A 13,503-nucleotide genomic window follows, 5' to 3' on the forward strand; every position below is an offset into this window, starting at 1 on the left:
CTGTCTCGTCAGTTGTTATGGCAGAGCCTGCTTTGCACTACCCATCTTGGATGAAACTGCTTCCATCAGTGAACAGTTCCAGTTCTGGGTTCTGGAGGCGAACATCTGTCAAATCCAGCCTGCTGAAGTAAATTTCATCTATGACCTCCTCACACTTATGATCCCACTTCTGTAGGTAAAGTGCTGGTGGGGTTCAGTGTCCACACAGTCTTGAGTTGGGTCCGTGAGTTTTTGCAAAGCAGTCCTTGTTAGTGAGTCATCCTGGAGTTGGTCAGCCACTTATGTTCATCAGGGCAATAACAGTATGGGGAACCTTTACATTTATAGTTTGTCCTAGAGTAAGCTTATCTGCTTTTCTGACCAAAACCACAGTGGCAGCTAATGCCTGGAGGCCTGGCAGCCACCCCATGGCCACTGGATCCAGTTGTTTGGACAGGTATGTGACCAGGCACTGCCGTGGCCCAGCTGTTTGTGGACAGGTATGTGGCGGGCGCTGCCATGGCCCAGCTATTTGCGGACAGGTATGTGGCCGGGTGCTGCTGTGGCCCAGCTGTTTGTGGACAGGTATGTGGCCGGGCGCTGCCGTGGCCCAGCTGTTTGTGGACAGGTATGTGACCAGGCACTGCCGTGGCCCAGCTGTTTATGGACAGGTACGTGGCAGGCGCTGCCGTGGCCCAGCTGTTTGTGGACAGGTATGTGGCGGGCGCTGCCGTGGCCCAGCTGTTTGTGGACAGGTATGTGGCAAGGCGCTGCCGTGGCCCAGCTGTCTGTGGACAGGTATGTGGCCGGGCGCTGCCGTGGCCCAGCTGTCTGTGGACAGGTATGTGGCAGGGCGCTGCCGTGGCCCAGCTGTCTGTGGACAGGTATGTGGTGGGCGCTGCCGTGGCCCAGCTGTTTGTGGACAGGTATGTGGTAGGCGCTGCCGTGGCCCAGCTGTTTGTGGACAGGTGTGTGGCCGGGTGCTGCCGTGGCCCAGCTGTTTGTGTGAGGAGCCCCAGTGCAGTGGGGCAGTACATTTTTCTCATGTACAAAGAGGTTAAAGTCCCATGTCACATCTGGCAGCACTAATGCTGGAGCGCTGGTCAAGAGTCTCTATCTCCTCGAAGGCCTTTCCCTGTTGAGGTCTCCACTCTAGGGGGTCTTTATCAGACCCTGCTGTGGCTTTAAACAAAGGCTTGGCAATTTCAGAGAAACCTGGTATCCAGATCCGGCAGAATCCGGCAGCCCCAAGCAACTCACGGACTTCTTTCTTGGTGTTCCGCTGAGGTAGTGAACAGATGGCTTGCTTCCTCTCGATGCCCTTTTGAGATGACAAACCCCAAGTACTTGACCTCCTGTCTATAGATCCGAGCCTTTTTCCACGATACCTTGTACCCTGTGGTGGAGAGTAGAGCCAGCTCCGGCAGTTTGGGGTCTCCAGCAGTCCCCCTGGGTGGGACTGGCGAGCAACAGGTCATCATGTACTAAAGTGGGGTGCAGTTTAAAGCTTCTCTGGGAAAGGCAGCAGGGTCCACAGCCAGGGCTTCACCAAACAGGGTAGGTGAGTTTTTGAAGCCTTGTGGCAGTCAAGTCCAAGTCAGCTGTGTCTTTCTCCCAGTGTGTGGATCTTCCCATTCAAAGGCAAACAAGGGCAGCTGGAGGCAGATGAATGCATCCTTGAGGTCAAGGCAGGTGAACCAGCTTGCCTGAGCAGGTAAAAGACTCAGGAGAGTGTAGGGATATGGGATCACTGGATGGGGGTGATCAATGAACTGTTGATAGCACAGAGGTCCTGGACAGGGCAGTAATCATTCCCTCCAGACTTTTTTTTTTCCCCAATTACTTTTATTAGTTGGAGGCTAATTACTTTACAATATTGTAGTGGTTTTTGCCATACATTGACATGAATCAGCCATGGATTTACATGTGTTCCCCATCCTGAACCCCCCTCCCACTTCCCTCCCCATCCCATCCCTCTGGGTCATCCCAGTGCACCAGCCCCGAGCACTTTTCTCATGCATCCAACCTCCCTCCAGACTTTTTGATTGGCAAGAGCGGAGTGTTCCAGGGAGACTGGCATTAGGATCTGGTATTAGGATCTCAGCATCTTGTAGGTGCTAGATGTGGTCCGGAATTCCCAGGTGTGCCTCCCGTGGTACTGGATATTGTTTCTGTCCAACAGGAGTGGCTCCTGGCCTCAGGTCCACGACAATGGGGGCATGGTTTTTGGCCGAACCTGGGGGTCCCTTCTCTGCCCAGACATCAGGGAATTAATTAGCAGGCTGGGGGGATTTATTTGTTACCTCCCTGTGGAATAGATAAGCCATTCACCTTCCCTGGGCATGGGCACGGCCATCATCAGAGCTGACTGGCTCCCCAGGGTGAGGCTCACAGGCTTTCTGGGGGCAAGGGCGATTTGTGCCCCCAGTTTTGTCAGTAAGTCTCTACCCAGCAGGTAATGGGGCATTCTGGTAAGAACCTAAATTCAGAAGTCACCAGATGGCTCCCCAGCTGACAGGAACAGGCCTTGCAAAGTGAGCAGGCTGCCATGTCCCCCGTGGCCCCAACAATGGTTGCTGTTCAGCCTGTGAGGGGAGCCACAGCTGTGGTTACCACGGAGTGTTCAGCTCCAGTATCCACCATAAAAGTCGTTGATTGGCCCCCTACTTTCATCGTGACCATGGGCTCCCAGGGGCCCAGGATCAGGGAGCCCTGTCTTCCCTGGTCTGATTCTGCTCCAGCCAGGTCGATGAGGTTCTGGACAGCGAGGTTTCTTTGTTGGGTTGACTGAACCTCTTTGACCCTTAAGATGTCCCTCTGCGGTGGGGGCACTCATCTCTCCAGGGCCCGGTCTCCTTGCAGTGGGCCCACTCATCGTAGCATAGTGGTGGTCTCTGCTCAGCTTCCCCTTTCCATGTGGGAACGGTCTGCCTCACTGGATCTGAGCTCCTCAGTGCCGCTGCTAGCAGGGCCGCTTTCGGTTTCATCTTCTCATCTGTTTCTTGTTGGGCTTCATGGTCTCAGTTCATGAAGACTTTGCTACCTCCAGGAGCTGTGTGGCATTCATCCCAGTGAAGCCCAGGTCTCGTCTCTGGCATCGCTTCTGGTGCCCATTCTTCCACATCTAAGACCTCTGTGGGGCTTGTCCTCAGAGCCATTTTGGGGCTTCTGTCAAGATGCATCACCTTTCCTCAGTGAAGAGAGACATAAGGAGCTGGTGACAGATGTCCCACGTAGGCTGATGGGTGTGGAAAGTGGACTCTAGGAGGTTAGTCATAGGCTATGGTTTATCAGAGTATACTGGGTTACACTGTTTCCAGTTTAGGAGATCAGTAGTCCTGAAGGGCTGGTAATAGAGGATGGAACGACCAGGCTGGACTGAGCTGTCCTTGTTCACTTGTTGAGGACCTTGAGTTTCTTGCAGTGGCATCTGATGGGCTGTGGCGAGCTGGTTAGATTGTTTAGCTGAGCAGAGCGACTTCCCTACTGGCTCGGGGCTGGAGTCTTGCTCATGAGGTGGTGCAGGGGACACGGTGGGGGGGGGGCGGGGGTGGACTGTCTGGCAATGAGTCTGGCGCTGGCTGTGCCAGGGCTTGTGGAGTCAGGGTAACATATGGCGGGGGCAGTAGTGGGTCTTCCACTGGATCTCCCTGGAATATAGGTTTTTTTCCTTCTTTCTTTTTTCTGAGTGATTGTGCCACAAATACCCTACTCTGTCCCTGTCTATTCATGCAAAATCTTGCCCATAGGGGAAGGGTCTGTGCTATTAGAAGCCGAGTCTATGTATGGAAACTGATCTGGATGTCCTGGAGTCCCAGCGATTACCCGGGACACTGCTTGGACAGCAGGCAGGTGGAGCGCACCCTCTGGCGGCCACCCAACGTTAATGGACGACCAGTGGCACTCACGTAAATTAGGACGCTTCCTGGGGGTCATCCTGACTCCGTAATCTCCTACAAAGCCCTTCTTTATCATGCGATCTAAACCTGTTGGCTTAAGGAACTTCCCCCCCACCCCATGTTGACAAATGTAATCTACCTGGCAGGGTTTTGAGGAAAACCTAATCTCTTAGATGACAGCTCAAGCAGTCAGTCCACAGAAGAATAACGGGTAACCAATAATTTCTCCCTCCCTGTGTATCCCGCCCTGAGTCGGTGACACACAGACAGACAAGGGTGGGGGCCCCCTCAAAACAGGAGACCATTCAGGTGCCCACTCGGCCGCGCTCCCCGGGTGAACGAAGGTGCCTCTTAGCATTAGCGGATCAGTATAAACCCCTGATCCAGATCTGTCTCGCAGGGAGGGACAGGGTCCCCCAGAGGCAGACACCACCTTGAGCTGTATGAAGTCACCAGGGAACCACAAGCTAAGGCCCACTCGGACTCCGTAGCCATGAAGGCCTTGAAGCCACACAATCAAGCCTGAAGTGCAAGCGAATCAAGCTGCACACTCATTCATGTTCATTTTTCTTCCACCTGGCCACTCTCCAGAGGGAGATCTAAGACACCTCTTAGCTTTGGCAGTTTGGTATAAACCCCTGACCTGGACCAGCCTCACTGGGAGGGATCGAGTCCCTCAGCGACTGGCACCATCTTTCAGTCTTATGAGGTCATCACAGAACTGCATGTTTTGGACCCTCTCAGGCTCCCCAGTCTGAGGACCTCACTGTTACTTCCTTCAATCAGCAATCAAGTATACACAATCACTCAGAGGTTATCACAATACCTCCCTTTTCTGGCGTCCCCAGGTCTCCCTATCTGATTCTCCCTTGCTGGGAGCTCCAAGGAGGTGATCAGTCTCCTCTTCTACCTGGTAGGGTAGGATTTCCTGCTTGGGGATGGGCCCTGGGGTCTTACCTTTTCCTGTGGCCAATCCTGGTGAGTTGGTTGGGTCCTCCAGTGAGTCTGGTCGGGGCTTAGTCCTCCGGAGAGTCAGAATGCCGATCCAAAAGAGAACCCAGAATACCGTCAGGTGGTGTGCCTCCTCGTTCATCTTGGGGCTCCTCTGCTGAGCCACCAGTCCTGTGGCTCAAGGGGCCAGCATGGTTGGAATCTCGCTGGGGCTTCCAGAAATGTTTCAGAAACCAGTGCTCAAGAAACCAAGCACCGCACTCAGAGAGCTGGAGACTTCAGGTTTATTACGCCGGCTTCTGAAACTTGGGTTGGCATCTGCAAAGTAGGATGTAATATCTCACAAGGTCCTTTCCAGCCAGTAATCATAACAATAGCATTTATGGAATCACAACCATTAGTGTTACCTGGTCTCTGCACATCAGCATTTTATCTAAAGAGGATCTGAGACTTTGAGTAATTGTTTCAGTGGAAAAAAAAGAGATGAAATAAGTTTTTTGTTTCCTCTCCTAAGAATAATGAAGATAAAGAGAATAGTGAGCAGGCTTGAATATTCTTTCTTTTCTTACTTTAACTGATCCTAACTCTTCATGCCTGTAAGTAAGTTTGCTTTTCTGCCCCCTAACTCTGCAGCAGCTACATTTTGCACCTATTATCCTTTGACTGTATGCTAAATACAAACTGTATCTGGTGCTCATCTTTATAGCACACTCTTCCCCTTGTAGTTCTTCTTTCTTACATATCAGAAAGAAGGCCACAGAGCCACAAATTGTCAGACTCGATTACTGGGTTACTGACACCAGCCTATGACTGATTTTGAAACAAAGCAAGAGGAAGAAAACAAGCTCCTCTTTAATGGCTGAGCATTAAAGCCATTTTTCTGTTTCTTTCAAACTCCGTCTCTGTATTTTTTATTTGGCTTCAGTGGGCAAAGAAAGCCGAGTGTTTGGCCAGCAAAGTAATCAGTTCATATTCAACATGTTGGTACCATCAAGTAGCTCTGAACTGGAACAGGGACCTGTATGTCCTCCCATGAATCCCACAGCCCAGGTAAGCTCTTGTCAGCTTCAGATTCTGAATAGGAACAAAATATGGTAGTTATAGTTCCCATTTCGGGATTTCAGAATCAGGAGATAGTTCCATATTGGAACGATCAAATCAGCGAATCCTAAGGGAAATCAGTCCTAAATATTTGTGGGAAGGACGGATGCTGAAGCTCCAATACTTTGGCCACCTGATGAGAACTGACTCATTGGAAAAGACCCTGGTGCTGGGAAAGTTTGAAAGCAGGAGGAGAAAGGGGCGACAGAGGATGAAATGGTTGGCTAGCATCACCGACTGTATGGCCATGAGTTTAAGCAAGTTCTAGGAGTTGGTGATGGACAGGGAAGCCTGGCTGTGCCGTCCATAGGAGTCGCAAAGAGTCGGATACGAGTCAGCGACTGAACTGAACTGAGAACGTGCCCATCCATATAACTGTTGGCGGCATCAATAAAAATTAGCTCGGCGGTTTGGTTTCCAAACCAAGACCAAAAGTGGTCACTAACAATAATGCACCTGACACTCTCACTTGCCCAACCAGCTCAGGAAAAAGAAAATACGATTGGAGGCCTTAGGAGATGACGCATTTCCGGCGCGCTGCGGAATCCGGAAGACAAGGAGGCCCCGGAAGCGTGGAGGCGGGGCCTGAGGTGGGCGGGCGCCGCTGAGGCTTCGAGTGCTGGCGCCGAGCTTTTGCGGGGAGCTGAGATCTGGGGCGAGGCCTCCTTCCCCGCGGCGGCCTGTGGGGAAGCGGGGGTGGGGCGGGGCCTTCTGACTACCCAGGCCGGCCGAGGAAGAGGTGGGCAGGTACCTGAGTTGTTTTCGGTTCGGCGGCTGTGGTTGCGGCCGCTGCAGTCGCGCTCTTGCTGCCTCAGCATCCCTCACAGCCAGCGGAGGCCGCTGGCCTGCCGCTTGACCTGCGGCCGTTTTGGGCCGCAGAGCCCATGAGAGCGCGGGCCCCGCAGCCGCATTTGCAGCTGAGCTGTAATCCCGGGGCGCCCGGAGCCGACGGAGGCATGACCGCAGCATGAACGCGGAACCTCCGGAGGAGAAAGCAGCGTCGGAGGCGGGGGCAGGAGCCATGCCGGAGAAGCGTGCGGGCTCGCGGGCTGCGGGCGGCAACTCGGTGAGCGTGGGCTTGGAGGCTGGACGCGTTGCTCATCCCGAAACCCGGAGTCAGGGGAGGTAGGGCCGAGTCGCGGCCGGAGTCCAGGGCCGCCCAGTGCGGGACTGGGGTCTGGTTCCCCTGGGGATGAGACAGTGACCGTCGGCTCGGCCAAGGGCTCTGGCTCTCGGAAAGCTTTTCCTTTTCCGACTCAGCCAGCCGACTTCATCACTGCTAGGCTTTCCTAGCGTTGCTCACCGCTAGATTAAAATTTAGGCGACTGGTTGTTTCAGAAGACGCCCGATGTGGGATTGTGAATATAAGTAATTTGATTTTTTCAGAGTTCTCCATACACGTGACAGCCGGTACTGCTTTCATGGTGCATTTCTGGCTTGAGCCAACTTAGAAGATGTGCGGAGAGCATTGAGAACCTGCCTTGGGCCCTGGATCCTGGACCCGGAAGGTGGCGTGGAGGCTGGGCAGCTCCTTCCTGTTCCTTCTTGGTTCTCTAGGCTGTCGCTGCAGCGTTTGGTGAGCAGGATTTCAGAGGGAGCTGCCGATCCCAGGGCCCGGCTGAGGAGTTTATTCAGGCCAATCCCTTTAACAGTTTCACGTGAGATTCAGATGACTTCTGAAGCACTGGTTTTATTGGCCTGGCTTGGCAGAACAGGCTATGTCCGTGGCGTTTAGATGACTGACGGTGGAACTCTTGAGCATACAGTGTTATTTCTTAAAATATTTTTTTGGAGTCTGTTTTAGACAGGAAACAGAAATGGTACAATGAATACAAACTAATGCCAACGAGACTTTTTTCCACAGAAAAATAGAAACTTTAGGAAAGTTAAATTACATGCAATCGACTTCTGGTTTAATTTGCTTTTAAAGAATGCTAAATGATGTTGAAGACCCCTTCCTACCCAAATGACTTTTTATTTTTGGAAAAACAAAAACCCTTAAGGGTTCCTCATTTCAAAGATAAGATTTCTGAAAAGTGGGAAGGTTTTTTGGTGGGAGGAGGGAAATTCTATGGAATTGGGTTTTCTCGTTTTGTTTTTGATTACATAAAAAGTAAGCTTGTCTTCCTGCCGCTTAAAGGAGACCAAATTGCCAGCTCCTCCTCCTGTCTTTGAATCAATAGACATAATTACTGACCATTGGCCAAGGTACTAACCTTGGAGGTAGCCTCCTTCATCCTTTTCCATCTTTTCATCTAATACATTAATAAGTCTGTCTAAGTTTACCAGGTAAAGATTTTAGGTTTGTTTGTTTGTTTGTTTATCCTTTCTGCATTCCTGTGGTTCAGTTCCTCAGCATTTTTGAGCTAGGTTTTGACTTCGATAATGTTGCTTTACCATCAGGTTGCTCTCCACCTTATTGATTAGTGGAATCAAGAATGTAAATATGATCATTACTGCTGTCCTTAAATTGGCTTCTTGTATACAAAAATAACCTGACAAGTTGACACAGTATAGCATAGTGATTAGGTGAGTATGCTTGGAATTTCCCTTTGCATCTTTTATTACCTATATAACTTACGGCAAGTTATACAACCTTTCTCAATATTTTGGACATAAATGATTGGTCAGAATGTATAAGTGATCCCTGACTGATAAAAAACGTTCAGTTCTCTCCCATGTACTAATCTATACAGGAACTAGACCCCAACCTAAAAATTAAGATTGCTAAGTTTATGTGCTTAGAGCAGAAACTTTTGAGAGATGTGTATTCAATGAAACTGAGACAGTTGATTCCCTGATAGGAGTCTTGATGCTAGTTAGGAATAAATTGATTCCTGTCCAGTCTTTCCTTCTCTCTGAGGGTGCATCTAGTCAGTGTTGATACATTGCAGTGAATACTGACAATGAATTTTGGTGCTTGCTCTGTTTAGTGAGATCAGTAGAATGGGCAGGTAACAGAGTTCATCACGTTTTGTAATGTGTGTGGCCTGGGAAAGAAGCATATGCCTTTAATATGCTTGTGTCATATGCCAGTACCCCCAAATCATGAGTCTTTCCTGCTTGTAGTTTCTTTCTAGTGTTGCTAACTGGTGCTACATTCTTTGCCTCCACCCCCCACCCCCAGTTATTTAGCAACTAAATAACAACAAGAATTGATTCATTTTGATATGTTGGCACTTCCTTATACCTTGATTCTATAATAGTGTATTCATCATTTCAGATTCTTAGATGCTACTAATAATCACAAGCAAGACTGCCCATGTCCAGGGATTTGGTTGAACCGTTTTCTATCTTGTTTGACAAAGAAATGTATTGACATGGATAATAGAAGGGAATCGCGTGTTCATTCTGAGAGATTCTAGAAAAGGGAGGTCTGTGTGTAGCAAACAAGTCCTTGTTTTAGGGTCCTTTCTTTGCTGTCTCTCCTCAGTTGGGTGTGTATCTAACACCTTGAAACATTGTGTCAGAATTATTTGCATTATCTTTGAAAGCATATTTCCTATTACCAGGTAAAGGCAAATTCCTTTTGGAGTCATTTACCTTTGAGCATCTAATGAGAAAGATCTGCGGCAAAGAAAATACAACTGAATTTAGCATACTGGGTATTTCACAGTGTTCATGAACTACATAGAAGCAACCTTTATGTCCACTGACAGGTGAATGGATATAGAAATTATACATATGTATGATGGAATATTACTCAGCTATTAAAGAAAGAACACATTTGAGTCACTCCTCATGAGATGAATGAACCAAAAGCCTATTGTGCAGAGTGAAGTAAGTCAGAAAGAGAAAGAAATATTGTATATTAACACATGTGTATGGAGTCTATTTGCAGAGCAGCAGTGGAGGTGCAGACATAGAGAACAGACTGGTGAACACAGTGGGGGAAGGAGAGGGTGGGGTGACTTGAGAGAGCGGCATGGAAACACGTGCATCCCCACATGTAAGATAGATGGCCAGTGGGAATGTGCCGTGTGACACAGCGAGCTCAACCCGGTGCTCTCGACAGCTAGAGGGCTGGGAGGTGGGAGGGAGGGAACACACGTATGCCTGCGGCTGATTCATGGTGATGTCCCAGCACAGTGTTACAAAGCAATTATCCTCTAATTAAACTTAAAAAAAAAAGCCAGTACCAGGATACCACCTAAGATCCCTGATGGACGGCTTCTTAGGATCAGTGCCATTCTGCTTACATTTGATGTCTGTTTACTTGATTTTCCTCAGATTGTTTCAGAGAGGCCCCTGTAAGGACTAATTTTGATTTACAGGAACAACGATGTCATATGGGCAAAATGGAAATAATATCAAAGAGCAGTTTGTTACCAAAACAAACAAACAAACAAAAAAAGGCTGAAATCACTAGATATGTTTTGTTTGTAAAAAATTAAAGAGGGGACTCCCCTGGTGGTCCAGTGGTTAAGACCCCTCACTTCCACTGTAGCACTGGGTTGATCCTTAATCAGAGAACTAGGATCCTGTATCCCACATGCTGAGTGGTACAGGCCAAAAAAAAAAAGTGAAAGAGGCCCTAGGGACATTTTAGGGGAAATTTATTTTAAAATTAGCTTTCAGTTCTTAACACTATTAGGAATCAGTATGTCATTTCAGTAATAAAACAGTACTGGGACAGTGGTGCAACCAAACTCTGTTGAATAAATGACAACAGAAAAAAGATTAAAAACATTCATGAGTAGCTGATCTATTGCGATTTATGAGTAACCACATCATGCTTTCATAGCAGAGACATTTATATTTCATACTTAGAATTATACAGATGTCTAGACAGCTTTCAGTTATTAAGCCCAGTCTTTTTCAGAACACAGACTTACAGTTGTTTTGTTGTTCTTAGGCCTGGTAAAGGCAGGATTTTTCAGAATTTGCTTCTTTGAGTATCTGAGCATCCTTTCGCTCTGTTTGTCTTACCAGATTAAGTCTTCGAAGACAGGGACTACAGCAGTGTATCTTTTAATCTAAATATTTAGGCAATTATCAGTAAATGTATTAGAGAAGTAAATCAGTCAAGTTTAAACCAATAATTATGATTATCAGTGAAATTAACTTGTTGCTGTTATATGATGTTTTGGTTGACCTTATAAAACAAATTGGAGGGTTCTGTTTCATTCTCTGAAGAGTTTGTGTAAGATTGATAATACAGTTATAGAACTTTGTAGTTCTTCACTTATTTGAACTAATGTTTTAGAACAATTCAGATTTTCTGTTTGATTTTTTATTTTTTTCTGTCAGTTTTAGTAAAGTTGTATTTTGCTAGGAACTTGTCCATTTCATCTAAAATTTCAGATTAATTGGCATAAAGTTGTTCCCAACAGCCTCTTAGGCTCTTTTTAATTACTATTGGGTCTTTAGTCTTTTTTTTTTTTTTTTTTTTTTTGCTGACATTGGTAATTTTTACCTTTAAAGTACATTAATTCTCTGATGTCTTCTGGATAGTCACAAGTTTTTTAAATGGCAATAAATTCATGTCTTATCCTTATATTTCTGTATTATATGAACTAGACTATCGAGGAAAACATTCAGTAGTAATGAAAAAAGTGTACAACCTTCTTTGCTTAACAGGTGTATATATATTTTTCCACTGTCATGTATGGATATGAGAGTCAGACCATAAAGAAGGCTGAACACTGAAGAATTGATGCTTTAGGTCTGTGGTGTTGGGGAAGACTCTTGAGAGTCCCTGAACTGCAAGGAGATGAAATCAGTCAGTCCTAAAGGAAATCAGTCCTGAATATTCATTAGAAGGACCGATGCTGAAGCTCCAATACTTTGTCCACCTGGTGTGAAGAGCTGACTCATTAGAAAAGACCCTGATGCTGGGAAAGATTGTAGGCAGGATGAGAAAGGGGTGACAGAGGACAAGGTGGCTGGATGGCATCACTGACTCAATGGACATGAGTTTGAGCAAGCTCTGGGAGATGGTGAAGGCAGGGCAGCCTGGCGTGCTGCAGTCCATGGGCGCACAAAGAGTTGGACACGACTGCATGACTGAACAACAACTGCAAAGGGTTCAGTTGTATGGATGTGTCACAGTTTGGTGTTTCGTTCAGCCCTTGGTGAACACTTGCTTTATCAGTTTTGGGCAGTTACACATAAAACTGCAATGAGCAGTCATCAACCAATCTTTGTATGAACTATACCTTATTTTCTTTTAAATAAATATCATACTTAGGAGTAGAATGGCTAGAACATATGGTAGGTGTATTGTTTAACATTTTAAGGAACTACCAAACTTTTTAAATTTTAAAATTTTAATTTAAAATTTTCTATTGCCACCAGCACCATGAGAGTCCATCTGCATCCTCATCAACCCTTGGTCAGTCAGTTTTCGCCCTTCTGTTGGATCTGTAGTAGTGTGCTTTTATGTTGCATCTGTCGATGGCTGATTTTGTTTAGCATCTTTCCATAAGCTTACTTGCCATCTGTATATCCTCTTGGTAAAGTGTCTGTTCACCTCTTTTGCCTTTTTATTTGTTATTTTTGTGTTATTATAATTGAGATATATTATAAGGTAATATTGATTTATTTTTTATTTACTTGGATTACAAGTCTTTTGTCAGATATATGTTTGCAAATATTCTGAGCAGAAATTTTAATTTTGATGACGTTTTAATTTTATCAGTATGTTCTTTTAAGGATTGTTTTTGGTTTCATATCTAAGAAATCCTAACTCAATACCACAATTATTTTCTTTTATATTTTTGGAATCTTTTTAGATTTTACAGTTAGTTTTATGACCCATTTTGAGTTAATTTTTATATGGTGCAAAGTATGGAAGGGAGTTCTTTTTTTGTATATGGCAATGAATTATTGTATCATCTTTTGAAAAGACTTATTCATTGAATTGCCTTTGTACCTTTGTCAAAATTCAGTTTTCCCATATATGTGTCAGTCTGTTCTGGATTCTCTATTTTGTTTCATTGATCTGTTTATCTTTACATCAATACCATTCAGTCTCTATTACTGGAGATTCATAATAAGATTTGAAACAAGTTGAGTTTGTCCTAAATCCTTGTTCTTCTCTTTTAAAATGATCTTGGCTATTCTGTTGTCATGTCCGACTCTTGCGACCCCATGGACTGCAGCATGCCAGACTTGTCTGTCCTTCACTGTCTCCCAGAGTTTGCTCAAACTCATGTCCATTGAGTTGATGATGCCATCTAACTATCTCATCCTCTGTTGTCTCCTTGTCCTCCTGCCCTCAATATTTCCCAGCATCAGGGTCTTTTCTAATGATCAGGCTCTTTGAATCAGGTAGTCAAAGTATTGGAGCTTCAGCATCAGTCCTTCCAGTGAATATTGAGGGCTGATTTCCTTTAGGATTGACTAGTTTGGTCTCCTTGCTGTCCAAGAGTCTGTCAAAGTCTTCTACAGCACCACAGTTCGAAAGTATCAATTCTTCGGGGCTTGGCCTTCTTGATGGGCCAGCTCTCACATTCGTACGTGACTAATGGAAAAACTGTAGCTTTGACTATATGGCCCTATGTCAACAAAGTGATGTCTCTGCTTTTTAATATGCTGTCGAGATTTGTCATAGCTTTTCTTCCAAGGAGTA

The 13,503-nt window shown here is 46.3% G+C and overlaps 1 protein-coding gene and 1 long non-coding RNA gene across 5 annotated transcripts in view; one reads left to right on the forward strand and one right to left on the reverse strand.

Moving 5' to 3' along the window:
* Positions 1-1,961: 1,961 nt before the first annotated feature.
* LOC133048661 (uncharacterized) lies at positions 1,962-6,423 on the reverse strand. The gene is made up of 4 exons (XR_009691088.1): positions 6,387-6,423; positions 5,237-5,338; positions 4,836-5,147; positions 1,962-3,629 (listed from the first exon to the last, which is right to left on the reverse strand). It is a non-coding gene; the product is annotated as an uncharacterized LOC133048661 (long non-coding RNA).
* Positions 6,424-6,526: 103 nt separating this feature from the next.
* Positions 6,527-13,503, forward strand: part of MFSD14B (major facilitator superfamily domain containing 14B) — a 121,670-nt gene continuing 114,693 nt past the window's right edge. For 2 of the 4 annotated variants that reach the window (XM_061132599.1, XM_061132601.1), the window contains exon 1: positions 6,527-6,996. In XM_061132599.1, coding sequence (XP_060988582.1) covers positions 6,898-6,996 — 99 coding nt within the window. In that variant the 5' untranslated portion in view covers positions 6,527-6,897. Of the gene's footprint in view, positions 6,997-7,316; positions 7,507-13,503 lie in introns of all 4 variants that reach the window. The other 2 variants (XM_061132602.1, XM_061132600.1) reach the window with 2 other exon arrangements.

The sequence above is a fragment of the Dama dama genome, chromosome 29 (genome assembly GCF_033118175.1).
Source record: "Dama dama isolate Ldn47 chromosome 29, ASM3311817v1, whole genome shotgun sequence".
NCBI classification, from domain to species: Eukaryota; Metazoa; Chordata; class Mammalia; order Artiodactyla; family Cervidae; genus Dama; species Dama dama.